General features: G+C 60.2%; 2 protein-coding genes across 2 annotated transcripts; one reads left to right on the plus strand and one right to left on the minus strand.

Moving 5' to 3' along the window:
- Positions 1-342: 342 nt before the first annotated feature.
- Positions 343-3,835, plus strand: SNX33 (sorting nexin 33). Its single transcript, XM_042876197.1, has 2 exons — positions 343-1,778; positions 3,017-3,835. The coding sequence occupies exons 1-2, from the start codon at positions 368-370 to the stop codon at positions 3,268-3,270; spliced, it is 1,665 nt and encodes a 554-aa protein (XP_042732131.1). The 5' UTR covers positions 343-367; the 3' UTR covers positions 3,271-3,835.
- Positions 3,836-7,005: 3,170 nt separating this feature from the next.
- On the minus strand, positions 7,006-24,615 carry CSPG4 (chondroitin sulfate proteoglycan 4). Its single transcript, XM_042876057.1, has 10 exons — positions 24,458-24,615; positions 17,467-17,630; positions 13,256-16,831; positions 12,613-13,092; positions 11,792-11,968; positions 10,205-10,403; positions 9,968-10,102; positions 9,734-9,888; positions 9,432-9,615; positions 7,006-9,031 (listed from the first exon to the last, which is right to left on the minus strand). Exons 1-10 carry the CDS (start codon positions 24,546-24,548, stop codon positions 7,161-7,163), a joined length of 7,032 nt encoding a protein of 2,343 aa, XP_042731991.1. The 5' UTR covers positions 24,549-24,615; the 3' UTR covers positions 7,006-7,160.
- Positions 24,616-26,711: the final 2,096 nt, after the last annotated feature.

Raw genomic sequence — 26,711 nt, forward strand, 5'->3', positions numbered from 1 at the left:
TGCGGGCGGGCGGCGCGCCGTGCGTCACGGCGGGCGGCGCGGCACCGGCACCGGCGGCGAGCGGCGAGCGGCCGGCCGTCCCGCCGCAGGTCTGCGGGGAGCAGGGGGAGGCAGGAGGAGGAGGAGGGAGGGGGGAGCGGGCGGCAAACTTCCAGAGAGACGTAAATACGTCCATCGGCGACCCCGCCGATTAGCCGACGGGAGCCCGGAGCGGCGCGGCGGCATGGGGCCGGCACGGCGCTCCCCCGGGCCCCGCGGTCCCGCTCCGGGGATGCCGCCCGCCTGCGGGGCTCGGGCCCCGCTGCAGTGAGCCGGGCGCGGGGCCGCGACGCAGCGCTGCCGCTCCGCACGGCGGGGAGGCCGTGCCATGGCGCTGCGGGGCAGGGCGCTGTACAACTTCCAGAGCGAAAACAAGGAGGAGATCAGCATCCAGGAGAACGAGGAGCTCGTGGTGTTCAGCGAGCGCTCGCTGGACGGCTGGCTGCAGGGCCGGAACAGCCGCGGCGAAACCGGCCTCTTCCCGGCCTCCTACGTGGAGATCGTGCGCCCTCGCGCCGGCTCCGGGCACGCCGAGGGCTCCGGCAGCCCCGCCGGCTCGCCCGGCCACCTGCACGGCTTCAGCGCGGCGCCCGCCGGCCTCTCGTCCTACGGCAGCTTCGAGGATGACGACGACGACGATTGGGATGACTGGGACGACTCTTGCACGGTGGTGGAGGAGCCCCGCGGCGCTGCCGGCACCAACGGGCACCCGGCGGCGGGACCGGAGCCCTACGGAGCGCCCCGTGCCAAGCCGACGCTGGAGAGGCAGGACAGCGTGGGCTCCTCCAAGAGGGGCAGCGTGGTGGGCAGGAACCTCAACCGCTTCTCCTGCTTCGTGCGCTCGGGCGTGGAGGCCTTCATCCTTGGCGACGTGCCCCTCATGTCCAAGATCGCCGAGGCTTACAGCATCGAGATGGGCTGCAAGGGCCCGCAGTGGCGAGCCAACCCGCACCCCTTCATCTGCTCCGTGGAGGATCCCACCAAGCAGACCAAATTTAAGGGCATCAAGAGCTACATCTCCTACAAGCTGACCCCCAGCAACTTCAACTCGCCCGTGTACCGGCGCTACAAGCACTTTGACTGGCTCTACAACCGCCTGCTGCACAAGTTCACCATCATCTCGGTGCCCCACCTGCCCGAGAAGCAGGCCACGGGGCGCTTCGAGGAGGACTTCATCGAGAAGCGCAAGCGGCGCCTGATCCTGTGGATGGAGCACATGACGAGCCACCCCGTCCTGTCGCAGTACGAGGGCTTCCAGCACTTCCTCCGCTGCCGCGATGAGAAGCAGTGGAAGCTGGGCAAGAGGCGAGCTGAGAAGGACGAGATGGTGGGCGCCAGCTTCCTGCTCACCATCCAGATCCCCACCGAGCACCAGGACCTGCAGGACGTGGAGGACCGCGTGGACGCCTTCAAGGCCTTCAGCAAGAAGATGGATGACAGCGTCCTGCAGCTGACCAACGTGGCCTCCGAGCTGGTGCGCAAACACGTGGGGGGGTTCCGCAAGGAGTTCCAGAAGCTGGGCAATGCCTTCCAAGCCATCAGCTACTCCTTCCAGATGGACCCCCCCTACAGCTTGGATGCCCTCAACAATGCCATCTCCCACACGGGCAAGACATACGAGGCTGTGGGGGAGATGTTTGCGGAGCAGCCCAAGAATGACCTCTTCCTCATGCTGGACACTCTCTCTTTGTATCAGGGGCTCCTTTCCAACTTCCCAGACATCATCCACCTCCAGAAAGGTAAGGGGGCTCCCCTGGAGGGCTGCTTCTCTCTTGGGGATGAGGCCAGACCAGCTCTTACAGGTCCTTCATGGTGGCCCTGTGTGTGGAACGGGATGGGGATGCAGCTCTCTGCTGTGCAGTGGTGGGGACGGGGGACGGTGATGGATGTGGGGATGGAGATATGAATGGGGTAGGGATGGAGACCATCGCGCCTGGCCGTGTTCCCTCATCACCCCTGCCCTGGAGGTGCTGCTGGGGCTGCCCGGTTTAGAATCAGGTTTTGGACATGCTCAGCACAACCGGGGCCAAATTCTTTGCGAGTACATCCTCGCAGATTAGAGAAGAGGTCAGTGGGCTCAGCAGCCTGCTGCCACAACCAGAGTATCCCATCTGTCCCAGCGTGTGCCGTGAGAAGGGAAGGGCCTCTGCTGGGTGCTTTCTCAGGGCTGGCCAGCCCTGTGCTTCTGTCCGGGTGTGACGCACACCCAGGGCTGGGTGTGGGAGCGGGGCTGAAGTCCACACACCCCTCCCAGGCCACACCAGGGAGGGGATGTCCGTGTTGGCTGGCGTCTTTGGGTCTCTGCATTGCCCCACAAGGAGCACGAGGAGAAAGAGCAGCCCTGGCTGCTTCCTTGCACTCTCTCCTGACTTTGTTTACCACTACGGGCTGGATCCCGTCCGGAAGCGAGGCCGCGTGGGCAGAGCGGAAGGCAGGATTTGGCCTCCAACCTTTGCTTCCTCAGGGCTCCTCCTCCTCCTCCCGGACCTCGGGTCTGCATTGCCGGCAGGGGCAGGGAGAGGGAATGAATTCCCAGCGACCGCTGGAGGCCGGATCCTGTTTGCAGGCAAACAACCTCTGTGCTGAGGACAGGGAGGAATGCAGGGCCAGAGCCAGGCGGGATTCTTTCGAAACTGAGCTATAAAAATCAGTGGAAGGAGGGGAAAAACTGCTGTCAGAGCATCAGCTGCATCTCAGGCATACTCGGGATGCTGCAGTCAGCAGTGTCCTGCCCCACTCTGTCTCCCACGATGGCTGTTCCATCCCGCTATCAGCCCTGCTGTGCTATGTAGCAAAGTTTCTCCGGTTCCCAGGCAGGAACAGCGGGCTGAGATGTGGGCTGTGCATACTGCCTGCCAGCTGCTGAGCCCACTGAAAGCTTCAGCTCCATCCCCGAAGCCTGGAGCTTTGGTGCTATGGGGTGAAGCGCTGCTCATAGGGCGCCGGTGTGGCTCTCACCTCTCCCCTGCCTCACCAGGAGCCTTTGCAAAGGTGAAGGAGAGCCAGCGGATGAGCGACGAGGGCCGGATGGACCAGGAGGAGGCGGATGGGATTCGCAAGCGCTGCCGCGTGGTGGGCTTCGCCCTGCAGGCTGAGATGAACCACTTCCACGAGCGGCGCGTGGCCGACTTCAAGAGGATGATGCAGTCCTACCTGAAGCAGCAGATCATCTTCTACCAGCGTGTCAGCCAGCAGCTGGAGAAGACGCTGCGCATGTATGACAACCTCTAACACACCTGCCTGCCGCCCGTCCCGCATCGCACCGCTTCCAGCCACGGCCTCGCAGAGCATCTCTGCTTGACAGGGCTGAGAACGGGTGGGAACTCATGACGCTAGTGACCAAATACCTTTGGGCTTTCCTCCAGCCTGGCTGCAGGACTGTGGTGAGGACATGTGTGCTCCCAGGGGGACGGATGGACACGTGTGCCCGTGGCACCAGCCTGTGGTTTTTAGCTTTCCAAAAACCCGTCCTCATGAAGCACTGTGGCTCACTGGGAGGAGAAATCCAAGCGGTCGACATTTTGCACAATGAAAGTTTTTCTGATGGGAAAGAAAACACAAAAAGGTCTTTATTTGGAAGAGGTTTTTTTTTTTTTCTTCCCCCCCCCCCCCAGTATTTTCCATTTTTCGCAAATGTTTCTGCAGCATTTTTACCAGTTTTTAAATAGACGCAGGCCAACGGAAATCTCTTTTCTCAAGCACTGCTGTTGACTGGAAAAAGGGATATAAAAAACAAAAACAAAAAAAACCAAGCCAGCCCACAGCGTTTTCAATAAAAAACGTCAGTAGAAACCTCCCTCCTCAGCCCCCGCTCTGTCCCTGGGACGTTGCTGGGAAGCAGAGGAAGGGCTCTGCGGAGGGGGCACGGCGCTGGGCATTCCTCCTGAGCATCCCCGGCGGCGAGCACGCAGGGCTGGCACGAGAGCTGTGTTTGTGAAGGGAAATGGTTGGGATAAATCACAGCAAGGGAAGTCGGGCCGGCCTGGCCAGGCTCCAGGGTTAAAATTAGCCCCAGCGTGCGGGCCGGCGTTGGGATAACTGCTGTGCTGGGAAGGCAGCGCGCTGCGCTCGGCCGTCCCTGACCCCCTCATCCCTCCCCACAGGGACAGCATGACAGCCTCAAGGAGGGACGTGCTTCCTCCTGCATCCCATTCTCATCCCACCCCATCTCCAGGCTGTCCTATCCCCATCCTATCCCGTGTCACCCCATCCTCATCCCACCCCGTCCCCAGCCTACTCTGGTCCCATACTTCCCTGTCCCCGTGCTTCCTTGGCTCCATCCTTCTCTGTCCCCATCCTGCCCCACCCTGTCCCCAGCACAACTTGGTCCTACCCCACGCTGTCCTGTCCTACCTTGGCTCCACCCTGCCCCAACCCCATCCCACACCATTCCCATCTCACCCCATTCCCATCTCACCCTGCCCACATCCCAGCCTGATCCCGTCCTTCTCCATTCCCGTCCCATCTCATCCCTATTCTACCTTGTCCCTATCCTATCTTGGCTTCATCCCATTCCAACCCTATCAAAATTCATCCCAATCCTACTCTGTTCCTATGCTTTCCCATCCATTTCCTATCTTGACTCCCCCCTCCCTTCTCCCCATCCCACTCTGGTCCCATTCTACCCTATCCTTCTTCTACCCCATGCCCACCATACCTTGGCTCCATCCCACTCCACATACACCCCACCCCATCCCCACCCCTGCCCCCATCCCATGCCATTTCCTTTTGGGATCCCTATCCCAAGCCATTCACCACTGCAGTCCCCATCCCAAGCCATTCTCCCTATTGAGATCCAGATGCTGGGAAGTCTGGTGCGGGCTTTGCAGGCTCACCATGGGGCTGGGTGGGCGCAGGGACAGACCCTGCCACCACCATCACCAGGTTTGTGGATGGGAGATCACAAACTTGATCTTAGGAAGACCCCAAAGAAGCCTTCAAAATAGGGAGAACACAACAGAGAACGCTCACAGCTCCGGGTCCCTATTCCTGCCTCTCTTTGGCCACTGCAGCACTTGCTGAGCCCAGGCAGGACGCACTGGCAGTGAGATGGCGATGTCCCCATGCCACCAGCAGCACTGCCAGGGCCAAGGAACCCGCCGGGCCGGTTGGCAGGGATGGGTTTGGCAGCACCACACAGTGCCGGGAGCGCCTGTGTGCAGGGAGCAGGAGCAGGCAGATGCATGTGGGGCACAGCATGCCAGCTGGGGCTCAGCAGCACCTCGTCGTCCCTGTGTGCCTCGCATATTTTGGGAGCACGGCAGGGCATTCAGCCTGGTGGACCTGGAGGTGTGTGGCTGTTTCTGAGTGTGTTGTTGCATAGAGCTCAGGCCCCATTGCTTGCCTGCTGGCTGTGAGCTGGGGACGGGGCCGGAGCTGCCTTGCATGTCACTGCGTGCCGTGCAGCTGCTGGAATGCTTTGTGCAGCCAGCCCTGCCTGGGGAGTGAGGCTTGCGGCATGCCCATGTGCGGGCAGAGCTGCTGGAGCCTTCCGAGGAACCTGAGCCCAGCTGGGCGTTGCAGGAAACCTGCTGGCCTGCGTGTTTGCGTGCGGCAGCGCCTGGAAACCAGCCCTGCATCCAGGCTGCAGCAGAGCCTGCACCCCCCCCCGGTGCTCCCACATGGGGCGAGAGGAGGGCAGGTCCCTGTGCTGGGATGGGGCTCGTGGCTCCTACCCTCATATCCCTGCATCCACTTGTCCTGCGTGCCCTGAATGCTGCTCGGGACTTTCCACCAGCACAACTTGGCCCCACAGAAGCACACCCAGCACCGGCTCCTCCAGGTTGCTGCCTGTCCTCTCCTGACCCCGGTGAGCAGATATCGTGCAGGGGATGGAACCACAAGCCTCCAAAATAACTCGCCTTGCTTTCCCTGCTCCCGAATGTAGGCCGTGTTCCTCCCATTGAATCCCTCGGGGTGAGGCAAGTGCCTGCCCTGCAGCACCCACTCCTGTTGCAGAGCTGATCTACAGCCGTGCACAACACGGAGTCACAGTGACATGCAGGAGGAAGGGAGAGCCGGCACGCCTCTGCTCTGCACAGAGAGCTGCCCTGGATCTGGGGAGCAGCACCACCCTGCAAGTTGCTGAGCTGCTATCCATCCATCCCTGCACGGGGTTTGGTGAGGGCAGGACTCCCCCCGGCACCCAATGGGCTGCTCCAGCAGCAGGGCAGGGCAGGCAAACTTGCTCATAAACACAGGCAGGAAAGCTGCAAACAGCACAGCTCACAGCCCCGGGGTGCTGTTTTGGGAGGGTTTGACCCCAGATGAAAGGAGTGCTGAGGGAGCATCTCAGCCCGGTTTGCAGCACGCAGAGAGCAGGAAAGCTCTGTGGCAAGGAGCCGCAGCCACTCGGTGTGTTGTTGTTGGGTCCCATCCTGAGCGCAGCGCTCAGTTTTTCCTCGGCTCATTCCTATTTAAGGGCTTAGGGGAAAACTTGAGCAAGAGGCCGGGGCTCGGCACGCCACCTCCAAACACTGCACTGCAGCTCACGGCTTGGCAGGGCTCAGGCAAACCGGCTGCACCTCGGGAAAGGCACTTTATTCCGTGCACTCCTTACCAGACTGGAGCATACAGCGGGAAACCAAGCCGTGCCCGCTCCACCTCCAGCTTTGTGCCTCTGGGGGCACCTGGCCTGGTGTGCAGCCCTGGCTGCTCTGGGTGTTTGGAGGCAGCACGATGTGTTTTGCTCGTTTCTCTTCTCCGGGTGGGCGGGGGCTCCTTGGATCCCCTTGGCGTTGGCCACGGGGTTTTTCCAAGCCTCTGCTCCGTCACTGCAACCCGCCTAGCCCTGGGGGATTTGGGTAGCTCCATTCCTGAGCCTGATGCGGTGCAAAGCTGCTCGTCCTCATCCCCCTCACCCACCTGCACCCCCAGCACCTTGGCCAATCTCAGGTCCCCCCAATGCGTACCCGATGGCAGCGCTCCCTGATGGCGTTTTGCCCCCCCACCCACCCACTTGCCCCTCTGCCCAAAGCACTATGGAGATGGGGGGGTCCTGGGTGGCCGTGCTGGCAGCCCCCCACCCCCAGGTCCTGCAGCGCCCACGGGATGCCGGCTCTCCTGGAGGAGAAGGTGATGCTCTGGGGGGCTCCCACCACTCGTGCCCCCGCCCTGCACCCTCACACCCAGTACTGGTTGTTTTTCAGGGCAGGGTTGGATGTCCGGCAGTACTGCAGCAGCTCGGGGTCAGCTGGCACGCCGGCACCCTGAGGTGGCGGAGCTGTGCCTTTGCCATCCAGGGCATTGACAGTCGTTAGGGGGATGCCTTGGTTGGGGTCCGTCTTGCGGAAGGTCTCCTGCTCCGGTACAGCCCCGTTCTTGGCCTTGGAGGCAGGTGAGCCCTGCACGTGGTGCTTGCCCGTCTTGTTGCGCTTGTGCAGGTAGAAGAGCAGCGGCAGGATGAGGGCCAGCAGGAGGATGATGAGGCAGATGGGGATGATGATGCTGAACATGTTGGCCTCGATGAAGCCTAGGAAGGTGCCGCCCTCCCCGGGGCTGGGGCTGGTGGGTGGGGGCACAGAGCCTGGCTCGCTGGCATTGAGGCTGCTCCGTGCCGTGCCCTGTGGCTGTGGCACCAGGGACGATGGTGCTGGTGGGGCCAGGAGCAGGGTGACACCATAGGACTTAGAGGCATTGTAGGGCTCCGTGAAGTACCCCAGGGACACCAGTGCTGGTGGCACGCCAGCAGCCACCAGTTCAAAGGTGAAGCTGTCACTGTGTGGGTGCTGCTGGTTTGCGTCCCCGTCATCCAGCACCTCCAGCCCCACCAGCCCTTGCTCCAGCTCCCTCTGGCTGAAGGATTCAATGGGGACTGTGGGCTGTCCTGGTGCACGGGGTCTCCTGATGAGGCGGCTACTATGGGATGGCTGGTGGAGCCTGAAGACCGGGATGCTGCGGGTGCGGTTGGCCAGCTCACTGGCATCCAGCGTGCTGGTATCCAGCAGGGCTGTGGTGCCCCTGGGCCACACGCTGCCCGGACGCGCTGTCACCAAGGCACGGACGGTGACATTCACCACCCCAGTGCTGTTCATCGTTTGTGACCTGGTGAGAAACTGGAAGCTGTCCTCGGACGAGGTGAGCTTGGTGAAGGTGAAGGTCACCTCTCCGCGCTCCAGCTGTGCCTGTGAGAAGCCCTGTGCTGGCTTTCTGTTGACCTGCACTTGGCCAAACCTCGGCTCTGTGGTGATGGTGTAAAGGGCATCGCCCTCGCCGAGCTGCGGAGCCACGTGCCGTGGTGACAGCATGGCCCTATTCAGCTCCTGCGGCACTTCCAGCGGCTCTGCACTGCCCATGGGCAGCACCACCACCTCCAGAGAGATGTGGGCAGGTGGATGCCGGCCATCAGACAGGCTCAGCACCAGGGATTCCTGTGCACCACGGGCTGCAGTGACCAACATCACATGGCCCACATTGATGTCCGCCTGTGTGAAGCGCTTGATGGGCACCTGTGGGCTGCGCACGTCGGCCAGGTGTCCGATCTGGGGGCTGTGCAGCAGGCTGTACACCAGCTCCTCTGGGGAGCCATGCAGCTCTGCCACATCCAGGTGCTGCCTGGACAAGGTGATGGTGGAGTTGGGCAGCACCCGCAGTGCTCCTTGTCGCTTCACCACCTGTGGGGGCTTCTGGCTGCTGCTGCTCACCGTCACGTTGAAAGCTTCGGAGATGAGCAGCCCTTCCTGGGGAGGACGGATGGAGCGCTGTGCCCGCGGCCGGAGCCAAGCCTTGAACTGGAATCGGTCCTCAGTGCCACCATTCTCATGGTGCACATACACCAGGCGTCTAGCAGCCAGGTCTGACTGCAGGAAGAAGGGCTGTGAGCGCTCCAGCAGCCTATCAGCCACCCAAAGCTGTCCGTGCACCGGCAGCTCCGTCACCAGGAAGATGACATCGTGTGCATCCTGCTCGGGGGCTGGGATCTGGCTCAGGAGGTTGGATGCATCCAGCAGCGAGGTGCTGATCTCTGCCCGTTGAGCCTCTACAAGATGGAGACCTGGGGAAAAAGGGGAAGCCAAAGCTCAGTCAGAGCAGAAGAGTTGCAAAGCGATGGGGAAGGCAAATGGGATTTGTTAGCTTGGCAAGATGATGAAGGGAACCACAGAACCACAGAATTAAGGTTGGAGAGACCATCCAGTCCAACTATCAGCCCATGCCTGTGACTGCTCTAGACCACATCACTCAAAGCAGTTATATGCAGCCAAAGGGTGGATGCAATTTGCTAGCTATTGGTTGGTGCACTATCAGTGTCCATGCATAGAATATTGCTTTTTCTTCCAACAAACAAGCTCTCCTGAAGTTTGCACAACTTCATCCCCTTTCAGGGGGATTGTGCAAACTTCAGGAGAGCTCATCTGTCCTTTGCTTGTCCCTTCTTGCCTCCCATCCTTTTTCACCTGCATTTCTCCATAGCTGAGTCGAGCGCTGGGGACACTTTGCCTCGAATGATATCAGCACCAGCAGGATGAAGGAGTCAGAGATGGTGGTGGGAGCAACCACGCGGAAGCGGATGGCATCCTGGGTGAGCCAGAAGGGCTTCTGCGGCATCTCGTGCTGGTAGAAAACCATCCCAGCATCCACCTAGGAGGAAGAAAATCACACTGAATTCAGCGTAGTGTCAAAATAAACTCAGGATAGGGGGCTGTCAGGGCAGGACCCCGAACTGTGGGGGTGTTGGAGAGCTGGGCCTGGGCTCCACCTGGGCCTGGGTGAAGTTCCTGACTTCATCCCCATGCGCGGTGCGCAGCTGCCCCAGGCGCGGCGCCTGCTCGATGCTGTAGTACAAGGCAGCAGGGCCGGTGGGGCTGCTGCTCAATGCCTGCAGGTTCTCGCTGGTGATGGGCTGCAGGGCACCTGGAAAACACATCAGGATGGGCATCAGCCTTTCTCCTCTGGGCTTCCTGAGTGCTGCTGCCCCAAGCCACACACTCACCTGGGCAGAGGGTGAGGCTCTGCTTCTTGGCCAGGCTGATGTGCTCCTGTCTGTGCGCCCTGACGAGGAAGAAGTGCCCGGGAGACAGGTTCTCACCATCCCACAGGTCAAAGGCGAAGCCTCCATCCAGGGGCCCTGCAAAGAGCACGGAGCTGGGACACAGGGCAGACCCTACCCTGGTGCAGGACCGGGGCACGGCGCCCACCCCAGTGGCACGGAGCATGGGGACAGCAGTACCTTGGTGCACAAAGAGGACGATGCCGCTGTCAATCTGTGCTTGCGTGAAGCTCCGCAGCGCCGTGTCGGGCGCAGAGCGCAGCACCACCTTGCCATTGGCTGGAGGCTGGATGGAGAAGGTGACCTCGGCTGCTGGGCTGTCCTCGTCTTCAGCACGCAGAGTTTGGGGGCCGATGGTGGCAGCGGTGCCTTCCCGCAGCTGGGGGACAGGAGAGGCCGTGACCGGCTGGACACCCCAGCAGCGCCGCGTGCCTTGCACAGGGAGGCACATCTTGGCCGTACAAGAGCTCCTTGTGCACTGCTGGGTGATGCATGCATCTCCTGGCCTCTACCCAAGCCCTCATTGCCCCACGCCTGTTCCCCAGCACGTTCATGGGGCACAGTGCCCAGGACTGCTGCCACCCCACACCTGCAGCTTAACCCTCTGCGATGGGTTTTTGGTGCCTGGGGCTCAGCCCAAAGCATGTAGGGGATGGAGGCAAGCAGGAGGCAGCAATGCACCCCGAAGCTAATCCTCTGCCATACTCCAGCCTCACAAGACTGCGGCATTATTCCTGTCCCAGCATCGGGTTAGCACAGTGCTTTCCAGCTGGCCTCTCCCCACGCATTTCTTGAGTGGGTGTGGGTGCCTGCGGTGAAATCAGATCCATCAGATCCCCCATGGGAGCAAGGAGCAAGGCCGGGAACGGCAGCTTCAGCAATGCAGAACGGGACAATGCAGCTGGGCTGAGCAGCTCTGACCCATATAGCTGTGCCCCACGTCCTCCCCGGGTTATTACAGCTGCAATCCCTGCACTGCCCACACGGACTCCACACCCGGCGCTGTGTGCGTGCAGCAGGGAAGCTGCGTGCAATCTCCATGCCGGGCCCATGACCTTTACCCGCTGAAGTCATCTCCCGAGAGCACAAACACATGCCTGGCCCCTCCTTGTGCTCAGCTGGGATGTGCTCCCTGCTCCAAACCCTCCGAGAATGGAGCTGTGCTGCTGAAATTGTTCTGGGGCCTTTTCCTGCTTTTTGGCAGCTCTGCAGTGTGGTGGTGGCTGGAGCGAGCGGGGGTCCCTAAGTGCCAGACTGGCTGGAAACCAGCGAGGAGGAGGCAAAGTGAGGATTTTACAGGGGATTTTGGCACAGCTGGGGCAGATCAGGGCTTAACGCACAACAAAGGCGATATGCTGGAGGGGCTGTGCAAGCAGTGTGTGCACAGCCAGAGATGCGTGTCCGGGGGGGGCTGCCTATGGATGGAGACCTCCAGGTTTGGGTGGGCATTCCATCCCCCTCCCTCTGGGCAGCTCTGCAGCTCGGAGCCTCCTTCCCAAATCCCCCTGGCTGTGCATGCGGCTGGGGTGGGTGAGGAAGGCCAGGGGTTAGGAGACGTGGGGCATGGGGAGAGGAGCGCTGTGCTATTCCCAAGGAATTGGTATTCCCTAAATTGTACGGCAGGCAGCGGCTGGAGTGGGCGATGCTCCCACCTCGTGGACAGCCCCAGCATCACTAGGGGAGGAGGAGGAGGAGGAGGATATGGAGGAAGAGGAGGAGGCAGAGGAGGAGCAGGGAAGGAGCCGCCCCCCGCACAGTGCCCATTACCTGGAGCCCGGCGTTGGTGCGCAGCTGTGGCCCCCTGCTGCTGCGGGGCAGGATGGTGATGAAGACGGTCCCGGGTTGGCTCTGCCTCTCAGAGGTCGAGGCGTTGGCCACAAGCGTGAAGCTGTCGGCCTGGGCACGAGGAATGTCCTGCCGGTACTGGATCTGCTGGCTTTGCACCTGCGGGAAGGGGGCCAGGTGAAGGAACCGTGTTGGGTGTTAGGATAACTGGTTGGGTGTTAGGGGAAATTTCTTCTCCAAAAGAGTGGTGAGGTATTGAAACGGGCTGCCCTGGAGGTGGTGGAGTTACTGTCCCCGTTCAAAAGCCGTGGAGATGTGGCACCGAGGGGCATGGTCAGTGGGCATGGTGGGAGTGGGTTGAAGTTGGTGTTCTTAATCGTCTTTTCCAACCGTAATGATTCTGTGATTCTATGGGAGGATGCAGGAGCTGGGTGTCCATCAGTAGATCTGGGGCATCCCTACCCCAGGGCCATCCAAACCCATCTCAGGTCTTGGGCTGGACCCTACCATGCCAGACCTGGCCATTCCAAGCCCCTCCTATGGGCAGATCTCTGAGAGAAAAGAAGAAGAAGAGGAAGAGGAAAGAAAGAGGAAGAGAGAGAGAGAAACAGAAGAGAAAGAGAAGAGGAAGATAAAGAGGAAGAGGAAGAGAAAGAGGAGAAAAAAGAGGAAGATAAGGAGAAGAGGAAGAGAAAGAGAAGGAGAAGAGGAAGAGAAAGAGAAGAGGAAGAGCCCAACTTCCCTCCCCAGCCTTCTGGTGGCAGCAGGGCAGGAGCTCAGCCCACCCCCTGGGCAATCCGTACCTCGCTCCAGGTGAAGCTGTGCAGCCCCCCATCCTGGGGCCGCTGGCTGTTCAGGATGGTGCCAAAGCGGGGAGGCTGGAGCACCCTGAACTCCACATCAAGGGCTGCAAAGTAGGCACTGCGGATGTTGAGGACAGCTGTGGAGATGGTGGTGGAGCTTCCTGCCCGCACAGTGATGTTGTGGATGTCCAGGGGAATGGTGGCAGGGAGCACAACCAGGCTGACAGCCACCCCCGCCAGTGGCTCTGCTCCCCCAGCCGTCACATCCACGACAAACCGGTCCCGCTCCTCTTCTGGCTTGGAGTGCAGGTAGAGCACTTGGCCGCTGTTGATGTCCTCCTGGGTGAAGGACTGGATGGGGTCCAGGCTGGGAGGCTCATCTGAGTCCTGGCCGTGTTGAACCATCACCAGAAAGCCAGAGACTGGGGGGCTGCTTACCAGGTAGACGATATCTTGGGGTGGGATCTCCTCATGGGTCACCTGAGAGCATGGAAAACACATAGTGTTAGCAGGGGCCTGACTCCCATCTGTTCCTTTGGGCAAAGCCAGAGATGGACACAAGTCCTTTCTCCATACAGCTGGGTGTTATGTGGGGTCCCTGGCTTACTGGCCAGGGAGGAATGTCTAGAAAAATGATACTAACCAGCAAGTGCTCCTCCTTGATCTCAGCAGCTTCCCCCTGGAAGACATGTATCTCCTTGTTGTTGACAACGTGCAGGGGGCTGGGGTGGGTGTCCAAGAAGATGGTGATGGCCAGTGTGTCCTCTACTGCCACTTCGTTTGCTTCCACAGTAAACTGGAGCTCATCCCGGGCATTTCTGCTGCCATTGTGGAGGTAGGAGATCTCTCCCGCCAGCAGGTCCCTCTGTGAGAAGGCCATGACCGGCTGCTCCCCTTGCAGCACAGTCCCCCATCTTGGTGGGGCCGTTACCAGGAACCGTATCTCTTCGTCTGACCTGATGTCCATGTTGGTCTCCAGGCTGAGTACAGAGGAATCGATGCTCCCTCGGCTCCCCTGGGGGATGGCTAGCCCAGTGTTGTTGACTACTTTGATGTAGGGCTCTGATGCTTGTACCTCCAGGAGGGCAGTGGTTTGGTGGAGGCCATCGGAAACCTGCAGCTGGATCCAGCCCCGGTCTGCTCCGGAATGGACAAAGAGAATCTTTTTCTTCCTCAGGTCATCCTGGGTGAACCGGTAGAGCTGGTGGCTTCTGTCATCGACGGACACGATGCTGCCAAACAAGATGTCCCTCCTTGCCAGCACCAGCTGCGTGTCAGTGAAGCCAGAGTCCTTGTCAGTGAAGGCGATGTCGTCCGTCGTCAGCAGGTGCTGCCCATTGCGCACCACATTGAAGACCTTGTTCACCACCTGGACAGGAGTGTGGTCATTGATAGGCTGGATCGAGACCCTGAAAACACCTCTCACCTCCTCTGCCTCAGGCTCGGAGCTGCCCTCGCCCTGCCTGACGGCCACAAAAGGGATATCATCTTCCAGGGTCTCAGAGTCATCGTGCTGGTAGAGCAGCCGGCGGTGGAGGATGTCATCATTGGTGAACTCCGTGATTTCTTCGCCAGAGGGCCAGCCAAGGGATGTAGCCCAAGCCAGCCTGCCATGTGCCGGCCCCTCAATCACTTCGTAGATGTAGTCCATGCTGTTTAGGCTCTGCACGAAGAGGTGGTCCTTGGAGATGACAGCCTGCCCGCCTTCAGGCACGGTCAGGAGCATATTGGTCAGGTCGGGTGCGTTGGGGTCCCCACCAATGCCAATCGTGTAGGTGTACACAGGGGAGTGCTCCTCGCCGGCATGGACACGGAACTGGAAACTGTCCTCAGCCTGCTGAGCATTCCTGATGGTTGCACTGTAGCTCAAGTGATTTCTCTGCAGATCGTCCTGGGTAAACCCAAAGCCTTCAGTCAGCCTGTTGCTGAGGAGCTCCAGGTTCCCCTTCTTGGGAGCCTGGATGATCACATAGTGGAAGGGGACTGGGGCAGAGTTTGGGTCTTCCAGCATTGCCTCCAGCTCTCTACTGGTGATGTTTTTGTGCCGCTTGTTCTTCATCTGGAGGGGGACCATGGTCTTCATCTTAATGGTGGCTCTTTTAATACTTATGGTAAAGGTATTGTTTGGTAAGACCTTCTGTCCCACCTGGACACTGAATCTTAGCTTCTCTGTGACATCTTCCTGCCGGTGCTCTGGATCTGTGCTGAAATACTGGATACGCCCTTGCTCCAGGTCTTGCTGGTGGAAGGACTCAACTTTTTTCCATTCCCCTCCTGTGCTCCCTTGTTTCTTGATCTCACCGTACCTGAGGGGCTCTGTGAGGCTGTACAGGATGGCAACTTGCTGCTTCACAGCATTTGTCTCCACGGACAGGTTGGCCGTGGTGATACGCGCAGCTCCTCCTTGGGAGATGGCGAGCCCAGTGTTGTTGTGCAAGCGGATGTTGGGCTCTATTGCGAGGATCCTCAGGGTGGCAGTGGGGCTCGGCACTGTGCCATCACTCACCTGGAAAGTGAGCTGCAAGTCTGTTCCGCTCTGGTGCACATAGACCACGTTGCCTGCTTCCAGGTCCCTGCAGGAGAACTCCTCGATGGGCACCCCGGGGTGGAAGTCGTATTCCACATAGCCCTCGTCCTGCTGCCCGCCATGCAGCTGGAACTCGAGGTCGTCGCAGGACGTGTCGTCATCCAGGGCCTGCAGGATGTCCATGGTCAGGTGCTTCCGTGTGTGCTTCAGGATTGTCATGTGGTTCCCATGGGGAAAGATCACCTGTGGGGCATCGTTGATAGGGTTGACCATGATGGGGAGCAGGTAGGTCTGCCCCTGCCGCAGGCACTCAGGGATCCCTTGCTGGGCAGTCACTGTCACCTCCAGCATCAGCTGGTCCATGGGGCCCTCAGAGCCGTCGTGGATGTACCTGACTTTGCGATTCACGATATCCAACAAGGTGAACTTCTTTCTGCTCCGGGAGCCGGGGATGTCCAGCTCCAGCTCACCATGCCTGGGGTCACTGGTGATGCTGAAGAGGATTTGGGACTGCCGTATGCCTGCAAGGCCCAAGTCCACCGTGGGCTGTGCGTGTTTCCATTCCACAAAGGCCATGCCCCCTTCGGAGACGATGAGGGGGCTGACGTGCAGCAGCCGGCTGACATTGGCGAAGGCAGGTGGGAAGCTGCCATCTGGCTGGCACGGTTCTGCCAGGCCCAGAGCTCCGTGCCAGGCATCAGGCGGCGGTGAGGTGGGTGCCTCGTCCTGCTCATAAGCCTCCTCGTAGTCCCAGTAGTGCTCCTGCCTTCCACAACCAACTGTGACATCCCTTGTCACCATGGCGTCCTGCAGGCTCCTCCGCTGCTGGTTTATGCGCAGGTCCTCCACACAGCCAACAAATGAGTTGTTGGTCAAGGTCCACACGGAGGTGAAAGCAAGGTGGTGCGCCCTGAGCCTTTGCAAGGCTTTGTCATTCAAGCCTCCAATGAAGAGGTTTCCCTGGAGGTCCAGGCGGCTGTTGATGCCCCGGTTGGATGTGGATGAGGCATAGTAGTCAATCAGGATCTCCAGCTTGTGGGTGTCGGTGTAGACCTTGACGTAATGCTGCTGCTCGTCGCTGATGAAGATGTTGTTGTGCAGGACGATGACACCACTGCCCTTCTCCACAAACCCTCTCAGGCGCCCGTTGGAGATCTCCAGGTAGAAGAAGTCGTTCTCCAGCCCTGCGTGGTAGATGAGGGGTGCCTGGGTGATGCTCGTGGTGATCACAAACTCGATGGTCCCCTCCTCTCTCGCCTCCCACGTGGGGAAGGCGATGTAGGACTGCGGCCCCAGGAATCCAATGGGCTCCTCAGGCTCTGCAGAGAACTGCGTGCTGCAGCCTTCCTGCACCTGGTGGAAGACCTTGGAGCTGCTGTCAGAGGACAGTGGGGAGAGGACATCCAGGCCATTGAATGTCACCGTGTGGAGGCAGCCCCTGAAGGGCGGGCTGACCCCAGCGAGGTATGGCAGGTTGAGGCTGCCTGTCCCGCCTGCATAGAGGCCGTGCTGGATGTCCAGCTCCCGCATGGGCCCCGCGATGTCCACGGAGCTGTTGAAGAGGTCATCGACGGTCAGTGTCATCCTGCCATCCTCCAGCAGCAGCTCTACATCATGCAGAGCCAGGTTGTCCAGCTGCAGCTCCGCCGGGGACTGCAGTGTCACCTCTTCTGAGCCCAGCCGCAGCCTGGCCTGTGGGGAAGGAGACAGACAGGGGTCAGGGCTCAGCTCAAGCATGGTGTTGAGGAACCCATCCTTGAGGTTCCCTCCATTCACCTCTGCGTGCCTCTGTGGGGTCCTCCATCCCCCATCCCTTTTCTCCCCATGCAGGAGCTCTGCCACGTGCTGACTCCACTTTCCAGCCCCATCTAACCCTTCCACACTGCTTGGGCTGCTTCCAGCCCCCATCAGCCTGGCAGTGGAAATAGCAGGTTTATATACATTCTATATAAAATATAGAAATAGCGGGGGTGGGGGTGGGAGGGTACATCTCCACAAGCAGCATCCTGGAGCCTCTCTAATAGAGGGTTGGCCAGGGGGCCCCGGGACGCACGGTCAGCAGCTTGCTCATTCCCTGCCTGGCCTCAGATGTGGTTCGTGGACGCTCCCTGCTCATTTCCTCTGGTGGATGCCAGCACCGTAACCACAAGAGGAAATTGTTCTTCTGTCCTCGTCCCTTCCCACGCCCCGGCTGGGCTCGGTCTGCGGTGGGCTGGGAGCGGCCGCTAGTGGAACCTTCCATTTCTCCAGCGCCCTCTGCTCATCCATTCCCCTTCTTACCCTCCCCACCTCCCCACGCAGCGGGCGCACGGCCCACGGGGGCTGACCTGCAGGGTGCCGGCTCGCAGTTGCAGCAGGAGGTGGTCGGGCTGCCCGGCGGCCAGGAAGAGCAGCCCGCTGCCCTGCCCGGTGTACAGCTGGAGCCGCAGCCGCACCGTCCGCGAGGCGTCCGCCAGCGGCATCTCCACGAAGCTGTCCCCGAAGAACGAGACTGGGAAGGGAAAGGAGAGGGTCGGACGGGGGAAGGACCCCTGGAGGGGCAGTCCCAGCGCTGCGTATGAGCGGGAGACCCCTTCCAGCAGCCTTCCCGTCGCTGGGCTGCGCGTTGCTGGGAGCTGCATCCTCCGCCGGCGGCCACACGATGGGGCCCGAAGGCTGCAGCTCTCCAGCCTCCCCGTTCTCATCCCTCTGTCTTCTGTGACCCTGTCACCTCCGTGTCCTCATGGAGCGGTGGCCGTGCCCTGCCCGGGCTCCCCGGTGCCAACCCTCTATGTATTTCACACGGCGGTGCTGAATGTCCCCTGCTGGAGTGCTCAGCGTGTGTGTGCCATCCACATGTGGTCGCAGGAGCTGCTGCTGGAAGGGGCTCAGGGTCTGTAGCTGTGAGCACAGTGGGCTCAGCACAATGGCATGTGGCAGTGTGATGTGTCACAGGGTGTGCAGAAGGCACGACGCGAGGGGACCACGGTGCAGCTGCACTTCACAGCAGCTCGGTGTGCCAACGGGCTGAGGGCACATGTGTGCACTGTGCCTGCATGCAGAGCACGTGTTGGTGCATCCCAATGGCTCAGCTCTGGGCCTGCAGGAGGACACGCTAGCCCTAAAAGCTATTTAGACTCTATAGCTGCCCCCTGAGGGGCAGCCCCAGCCTCTTTGGAGACACGCACACCTCCTTGCCTTAAAACACCACTTCCAACCATTGGCCCCAGTTTGGTTCGGGGTCTGGAAGAGCAGCATCCCCCAGCCGTGCTGTACAGGGGAGAGGTGGCAGCAGGGCAACACCCAGCACTACTAACAGTGAGCCTCAGGCTCGGGGCTGCCAGCACATCTTACTCAAGCCTGCTCATTTCCTGGTCCCTGTGCATGCCGTTGGCATGAGCCTCTTTGGCTCCTTCTTCCTCCGGCCCAAGCCAGTGAATCACAGGAGCCCCAGCAGGGCCGTTACGGGCTGTCCTCCTCTGACCCACTGCTGCAGAACCATCCTCACACACCCCACTCCTGGCACCACGTTGCACGCAGCGCTTTACAAAAAGGCTTTTTCCTCTCCCTTTTCACCCCCACCCCTTTGCAGCCACACATGTGGGCATGTTTGAGCCACACATGTTTGAGCCCCGGGGACATGGTGCTGGTTCCCAATGTGTTCCCACCTAGCATTTGCTGCGTTTCATTTGTGCAGCTTCCCCCATCCCAAACAATGTGGTTTCCAGATGGGCACCCAGCTCTGCTGTGCAGCAAGTTGGGAGGCTTAAAGCACAGGGCTGAGGCCTACAAATGAACCTCCTCATCCCCAGCGGGGGAACCCAGTGGAGCAACCCCTGTTCCCAGCTTGCTCTGTCCTGTAGCAAAGCGCGTGGAGGCGAGCAGGGCCCCGTCACACTTTCCAAGCAGCCAGCCAGCAGATTATAGGCTGCACTGTCTTTTTCTTTCTTTCGTTCTTTCCTTTTTTTTTTTTTTTTTTTTTTTTTTTTTTTTGCATTGAAAATAACAAGGAGGAAAGCCAAAAGCCGTGCTCTGAGCAAACCCGAGGCGCGCGCTGCTCCCGTGGGGCTGGGCGAACAAGCAAAGGCTCTGTGCTCACTGGGCACCCACCCCAACTGCCGGCCACGCGCTGGCTATGGGATGCTTGGCCAGGTTCCCTGCCCTGTCCCTTTCCCTGGGGCTGTTTGCTGGTGCTTAGGGCAGAGTTTGCAGCGGGGAGGTGCGTCATTCCCAGGGGGCGTGGGGACCCCGTGTCCCAATGGTCCCCACAGCGGGAAGGATGTTGGGCATGGAAAAAAAAAGGAGTGAAACTGCCCTTGGCTGCTCAACAAGGCTTCATTGAGGCCGGCCATGTGTGTGCAAGGAGGGGATGGAATGTGTTAAAGCGGCCCTTTTGCTGCACCCCAGCACCTGAAAGGCGCTCTGTGTGCAGCCCTTCCTGCCGGCTCTGCTGGGTTTTAGGGTGGGACACCAGGTGGGGAGTGAGGGCTCCTTGTTGCCCCAAACAAGCAGCTCTGTGTGCACGGTGTCCGGCCCGGTGCATTCCTGCTCTGCAGCGTCAGCCTTGGGGCTGGATGACTTTATAAGGTAGCGTGCTCCCATCCCTCCTGCTCTGCCATGGGTGGCCCCGCTGAGTTGGGTGGCATTTGGGACTGAGGGATGGGGCCGTGGGCAGCCGGCAGGAGGAAGCGGTCCCTGCCCACCCCACAGCCCTGAGGGAGTGAGGAGAAAGGCTCCATTATGCTGTGCATTCCCTCCGATTTACGGCGCGGTTTTATTTATGGCTGGGGAAGGAAACGAGCAGCCTGCGAGGCAGGCGAAGGCAAACACAGCTCTGCTGGGAGCAGGGGGTGTGGGGCCCCTCCAGGCTCCAATCCTAGTGCCATGGAAATGAGTGGCACGGGGCCAGCCTCGAGCATCTGACCCCAATGGGGATATCTGCAGCGGTGGAGCTTTGGGGTGCCATCCCCATCGCAGCGGCTGTGACGGCACCTGCCTGCTGCAGGATGGCTCCTGCCATGGAGGAGGGCTTCTCCTCCTTCTCCCCACTCCTGGCTCTGTCCTTGCGTTGTGGGCACTGCTCCCTCACCTCACAATAGGGTCACGTATGCTGCTCCCCACTTTGGTGCTTTCCAGGCACAACAGGGATTGCTGGAAAGCACCGATGCAGGGAGGGCTGCGGAGCCAACGCTGATAACGCCGCCGTTCTGGGGGGGCTGCACCACCCCCGGTGTTGGCTGTGAGATTATCCCTTGGAAGGGCTCTGAGCCCTCCCCTGCACGTCCCGCTCGCCCCCAGCATCCGCCTCTACCTCCGCCCGCCTTCTTTCCTTCCCAGCTGCGTCCCCGCGCTCCTGCCCTGGCTCCCACACAAAAATGCCGTTCTGCGGCCCACGGACTGCAGGGTCAGGCAGAGCCATGGCCCTGCTCCTGCACAGCTGGAGGGGGGCTGCCTGCATCCAACCCCGCACTGCTTTGCAGTGATACGGGGCCAGAAGCTTGGCCTCTGCTTCCCCAGTGCTGTTCTGCCGTGATCTGACCAGCCTGAGAGCTGCTGGTGTGGCCAGGATGAACGACGCTGGCATCTGGGCACAGCTGGATGGGACCCCCAAGGGTCAGGGTTGCAGCCTCAGCAGTCCTCATGCATCTGGCAACACACATCCCGTGGGCTTGCGTCATGCCTGCAGATGGGCATCCATGTATCTGCATGTCCATGTGTCCATGTGTCCTTGTGTCCGCTTATCTGTTGGTCCCTGTGTCCGTGTGCCTGTGTGTGTGTGTGTCACTGTGCCCCTGTATTCCTATGTCCCTGTGGCCGTGTGTCCCTGTGTCTATCTGTCTGTCCGTGTGTGTGTCTGTGCATCCCTGTGTCTGTATATCCCCGTGTCCTTGTGTCTGTGTGTCCCTGTGTCCATGTGTCTGTGCATCCCTTTGTCCTCTTGTCCCTATCTCCTTGTTTCCACGTGTCTGTGTATCCACATATCCAGGTGTCCCTGTGTCTGCGTGTCCGTGTGCCCATGTGTCCATATGTCTGTGTGTGCCCATGTCTGTCTGTCCATACATCCATGTGTCCCGATGTCCATGTGATCATGTCTTCCTGTGTCCATGTGTTCTTGTGCCCCTATGTCCTATGTCCATATGTCTGTGTGTCCCTATGTCCGCGTGTCCCTGTGTCCCTATGTCCTTCTGTCCCTGTGTCCCTATGTCCTCATGTCCCTATCTCCCTACATGTCCACATGACCATGTGTCCTTATGTCCATGTCTTCCTGTGTCCATGTGTCCCTTTGCCCCTATGTCCATGCGCCCATCTGTCCCTATGTCCATCTGTCCTTATGTCCGTGTGCCCCTATGCCCACATGTCCATGTGTCCGTATGTTCACGCATCCATTTCTTCCTGTGTTTGCATGTCCCTGTGTCCCTATGCCTGTGTGTCCATGTGTCCCTATGTCCGTGTGTCTGTGTGTCTACGCACAGGACAGGGCCGCTCTCCCACTGAGGGGTGCAGGCTCAAGGCACATAACGCTGTGTGCTGACGGCTCTGAGGGATGCATGGAGTTCAGGCCTGGCTGGAAGCGGAAGGAGGAGAGCAGGGGGGGGAGAAAGTGGGAGCGTTTGGGGGAAGCGGCGGTAAATGGGGCTTTGTGACGGCCCTGCAGCGTGACTCAGGCTCGCGGCAGCCCCTCTGCCAGCAGAAGTTGGCCTGGAAATATTGTATCAGCCCCAGAGGACGTGGTTTCCAAACCATCCCAAGGCGGATTTTGTTCTCTCCCCCTTTTTCTCCCCCCACGGCTGCCAGCTCTCCCGGCCCCACCCTGCCCATGGCACCGCAGCCAGCTCTGCGCTCCCGCTGCCCGCCCGTGGACGTGGGATCCGTCGTGCCCCCATCCCGCACAGCCACTCGTGGGGTGTCCCGTGCCCCCCGCCCGGCCGTGTTACCGGAGCGATGCAAACAAACAGCACTGAGCTGGAGGGCTGCCCGGCGGCTGCGTCCCAGTCTGGCGTGGGACGGAGCGCCTTTGAAGCGCCAGAAAGATGGGATGCATCAGCCAGAGGCGGGCTGCGAGAGCTGCACGGCAACAGCAAGCATGGGGGGAGATGCTGGAAGCCCTCCTCGCTCCGTTCCCATGCAGCCAGGGGCCCCCTCCCCTCCCGGCCTGGGGTTTCTCAGCCCCACGCCTTTCCCATCTATGAGAAAGCAGCCGAGGACTTGTGTTTATAGAGCAAATAACGGCGCGCCTGCCTCTATTTATAGCTGGGTGCCTTGTGGGGCAGCTGGGCCCCCCCGGGAGGCATCACAGCCACCTCGGCCCCATGGCCCAGCGGAAGCGACCCCGCTCCCAGAGGTCCCTGCATAGGAGGAAACCGGGCGGACGGGGATATCACCCCACAGGGCACTCCTGGCCGAAGGGAGGGGATGCAGCAAAACGCCCCAGCTGTGGAAGTGCCCCCAAATAGCCAGCGGTGCCCATGCGGTTTCCCCTGGCTGCCCACAGGAGGTGTGTGCACGGCAGCGTGAGTAAGGGAGGAAAACAACCGTCAGAAAAATAAGGTTTGGGCAAAAAGCAGCCCGGGATGCTCCCGTCCTGCACTGACTCATGGCCCATAAAGGCTCCTTTAATAGCTGTGAGTCACAGCATGGGGCATGCTGATGGATGAAGGTTGCCTTCATCCCCCTTGGCTCGCAGCACGTGATGGCACCGCTGCCGTGCCACCGGGCGGTTCCCCCATGCCATTCTGTGCTGCCATCCATTTTTAGCAGCACTCTCTTTTCCCTGGCATGCTTTCTGTCTGTCTGCCTGTCTGTCCGTCTGCCAGGAGCGACCGTTGGGCACACTGTGAGCTCGGCCAAGAGTGGGACACATGGCTTTGTCACAGGGCGGTGGGTATCCCCAATATCCACCTGCCCAGAAGCAGCCGGGCAGTGAGTGCCCTATCTGAGGCCATTTTCCCCAGGTGCTGCATGCCACCAGAAAGCTTGGCTCCTTTCACAACCTCCTCAGGTGAAACACCACGGCCATGCCCATGGCTGTGCCCATAGCTCTGCCCATGGCTGTAATCATGGCTGTGCCCGTGGTCGTGCCCATGGCTGCACCCATGGCTGTGCCTATGGCTGTGCCCTTAGCCACTTCAGTGGCTAATACCTGTGCCCATACCTATGCCTGGCTGTGCCCATCACCGTGCCCATAGCTGTGCCCAGCTGTACCCATGGCCGTGCCCAGAGCCCAGTTTAGGCACACATCCTCACCCAGAACCCAGGGAGCTGCATTCCCGCGCTGCCTGCACCCTAACGTTTGCTCCTCGGGGCTGAGCTTAACCCTAAGTTGTGATTCTCGAGGAATGTGCTTATTATATATCTGCCTGCAGCCCTCTGTTGCTAAATATAAGAGTAAGAGGAGAATTTTCCTCCTCATTCCCACGACACCGGTTTGCATTCCCCCCCGTCAGACTTCTTCCTGCTCTTTCTCATCAGCTGGAAACTTTTCCAGCTGCTCCAAGTGCTGACCTCAGAACATGTGGGGCCTTCGGTACAAGAGGTCCAGAACAAGGAGAGGTTGGGTCTCCAAGAGGCGCTGGGGTGACACTGGTGGGCACAGGATGGGATGTTCCCGTAGTCACAGCAGGGTGACGATGCTGATGGGGACACGGGGCACTTTGCCCTTTGCAACACATGCCTGCTGCACACATGATGCCTGTTTTAGGCTGCACACAGTGGGAAATCAGTGCAAAACCTCCTCTCCTCCCAGCTGTGAGGTGTGTGTTGTCCCCCCATCCCCACCGTCACGCCCTGCCCTTGGTTAGCACTCTGGGGGCATTCTGCAGGCTTTGCTGTGCCCACGGAAGCCTTCTCCCAGCCCAAACCTGGCAGCAGCCACTTATAGACTCTGGGATGCAGTGGGGCAACATTTGCACCTTTGGAGGTGCTGGGCAGCGCAGCACTGATCCCACACATGAGGTGGGAGTGCTGTCCAGGACCCAAAGGTCAGTGCTGGAGGGAAGAAGAGCACTCTGTTCATTGACAAAGGAAAATTTTCCGCTTCGCTTGCCAGGCGCTGTGATATTTTGGTGCATGGAGGAAAGAAGGAACAAGCCCGGAGGGAGAGGAGCGTGCCCTGGGACGCCACCTGCTCAGCCCAGCACAGCATCCCACGTGTGCCCATCCCACCCGCTGCCCTGTAAAGCCTCCAGCAGGACGCAGGACAGCCGCAAGCACCCTGCCCAAAGCAGGCAGCTCCTCAGGCACCCAAGGGTGCTCATGCCACCCGCACTGGGTGCCCTCCCATGCTAGCCCTGTCGCCTCCAGAGCACAGAATCCCGCAGCGGGTGTTGGGATGGGACTTACCTGCAGCTGAGGGTCCCGCATGGAAGGCAGGGGGCTGGTGGACCAGCAGCAGCAGCAGCAGCAGTGCGTGGGGACCACGTCGGGGTGCCATGGTGCTCCTGGCCGGAGCTCTCCGCCCGCGCCTGCTCCCAGCCGACGGCGGCTCCACTACTATATTTAATAAAGTGCAGCGAGGGAGGGACCGGCGGCTCTCCCGCCTGTCAGAAAGGAGGAATTCGCTCGGATTACAAATTTCCCCTCTTAAAGGGCTAGAGGCCTCCCGCTCCGTGGCCCACCCTGCTCTCAAAGCGCCCTTGTTCCTACCGGGGCGGTGCGAGGGCAGAACAGAAGTGCCCGCCCTGGGGCTGTGGGGCTGAGCAGGCACCTCTGGGTGCTGCCGCCCATGGAAGGGGCTGCCAAGAGCCTGCAGCAGGACAGGGAGTGCCAGGCAGTGCTTGGACACTGAGCATGACGGCTCTGAGCAAAGGCTTTACTCCCCGTTCTGGAGCCTTGGGGTGCCAAGCCAATGGTTCTCCTTTGGGCTACAGCGTCCTCATTGGGACTGTGTACAAAGCTTGCCCCGCTCACTGGGCTCCTCTCTCCATCCTCCCAATGCCAGGCTTCCTGCTGAGACCCAGTGAAGCTCACACCTCCCCCCTCTCTCCCATTGATGTCTCAGGTCCCACTCCCCCGGGACGCATCCTGCTGATGGATGATGCTCAGCTCGCTCCCCACTGCATTACTTCCAACCTCATTAGGGCCCGCGGTGCCACTTTGCCAGCATCTGCAACACCTTGCAGCTCCAAGTCATCCGCAGCTGTAATTAATGTGTTGTTTACTCTTGCTTTCAGATCATTAATAAAGACATTAAATAAACCCGGGATGTGCCATTCTCTCACTGACTTTTTATGAATAATCGTCAGGGGCTCGCTAAGTTCATTAGCTAATTCTATTTAGTCTGTGGGTTACATATTATCCAGACTCGCTGATTTGTACAGATTCAATTTTGCCAAGTATTCCCCTTCCTGCTCTTCATCTCCAGGGCTGCAATGGAGCTGTGCCTTGCTTCACGTTCGCTCCGTCCTTCTTGTGCTCATCCTGTGGGACGGATGGAGAGGAGGACGCGATCCGGGTCATCTCCATTACCTGCTCAGGAAGCTAGAATTGAGTCGGAATGGACCCTTCAAGGCCATCCCTTGCAATGAACTGGGACGCCCACAGCTCCACCAGCCGCTCAGAGCCCCCTTTGATGTGCGCAGGGTCTGCCTGGAGCGCGCAGCCCTTGGCTGGGCTGTCCCATCCGGTGCTGGCAGCAGCGAGCGCATTCACCGCTGCTGCTGCTGGGGTTTGGCAGCTCGGCGGCTCCTGCACGAGGAGAGAAACGAGGAAACCCGGCTGAGACACGGAGCGCCAGCCGTTGCAGTGCCGTGCCCACCCAGCCGGGACCCGCGGTGCCGGGAGATGGCACCAGCGTTCCGCGGCTGCGGGGACGTCGCCCGGCGGGGACGTGGGCATCGATTAGGGACGAGGGCTGAGCTGCTGTGGGGTTGGTCCCTGCGGCTCGGCCCGGGGAGGACAGGAGGAAAACGGTGCAGGGAGAGAGGTTGCAGGGATTTTTGGAGTCGAGGAGAGCCTTCCTGGAGCTGCGTTGGTTCATCGCGAGGAGGACCCCCAGCGGGAGCGCAGCGCAGGGGCTTGCGGCTCTGGGGGCTGTAATTCTGCCAGGATTGATGGGGCGGAGTAGCGAGGATATCTCAGGCTGAAATCCGCGGCTTTTAACCAAAAGCTAATATTCTCTTTCCAGCTGTTAATTCCGGGAGCCGGGGTATAAATTAAGGCTCCAGACACGCCGTAATGTTCACGAGAGCGGGACAAACGGCGTTTCCTTTTCCCTGCGGCACCCCCACCTGTGGCACTCCCACCTGCAGCAGTGCTGCATCCCAGGGAGAGGAGCACAGCGAGCCCTCAGCTCTGCCCAGCGCAGCCAAAAGCGGCTGTGCGGGGTTTCGTGGGGCAAAGCAAGCTCTGGTTGGGGTTTGCAAACTCCCCATTGGGGTTTGCACCAACGGGCTCCGTGAGCTGGATGCTGGGTGTGCACAGGGCGTGCTGGAAGCAGGGGGCTGCCAGCTGAAGCTGGTCAGCGCTCAGCCAGGGGGGAAACGCCGTTCCCAGACAGTGCTGCCAGCAAAACGAGAGGAAAATGCAAATGGAAGCTGATAAAAATGTACTTGGCAGAGTCCCCTTTAAGCACCATAGATTTTTATCTCACTCTGGT

The sequence above is a fragment of the Lagopus leucura genome, unplaced genomic scaffold, assembly GCF_019238085.1.
Source record: "Lagopus leucura isolate 7727_CA_CO unplaced genomic scaffold, USGS_WTPT01 Super-Scaffold_100015, whole genome shotgun sequence".
NCBI classification, from domain to species: domain Eukaryota; kingdom Metazoa; phylum Chordata; class Aves; order Galliformes; family Phasianidae; genus Lagopus; species Lagopus leucura.

Coding starts and splice junctions, on each gene's coding strand:
- CSPG4 (XM_042876057.1), bottom strand. CDS start 24,548: ATGGCACCCCGACGTGGTCCCCACGCACTGCTGCTGCTGCTGCTGCTG. Junction 16,832..17,466: donor TGCGAGCCGGCACCCTGCAG/GTCAGCCCCCGT, acceptor CCTTCCCCACAG/GCCAGGCTGCGGCTGGGCTC. Junction 10,404..11,791: donor GCACCAACGCCGGGCTCCAG/GTAATGGGCACT, acceptor CCTGTCCCCCAG/CTGCGGGAAGGCACCGCTGC.
- SNX33 (XM_042876197.1), top strand. CDS start 368: ATGGCGCTGCGGGGCAGGGCGCTGTACAACTTCCAGAGCGAAAACAAG. Junction 1,779..3,016: donor CATCATCCACCTCCAGAAAG/GTAAGGGGGCTC, acceptor CTGCCTCACCAG/GAGCCTTTGCAAAGGTGAAG.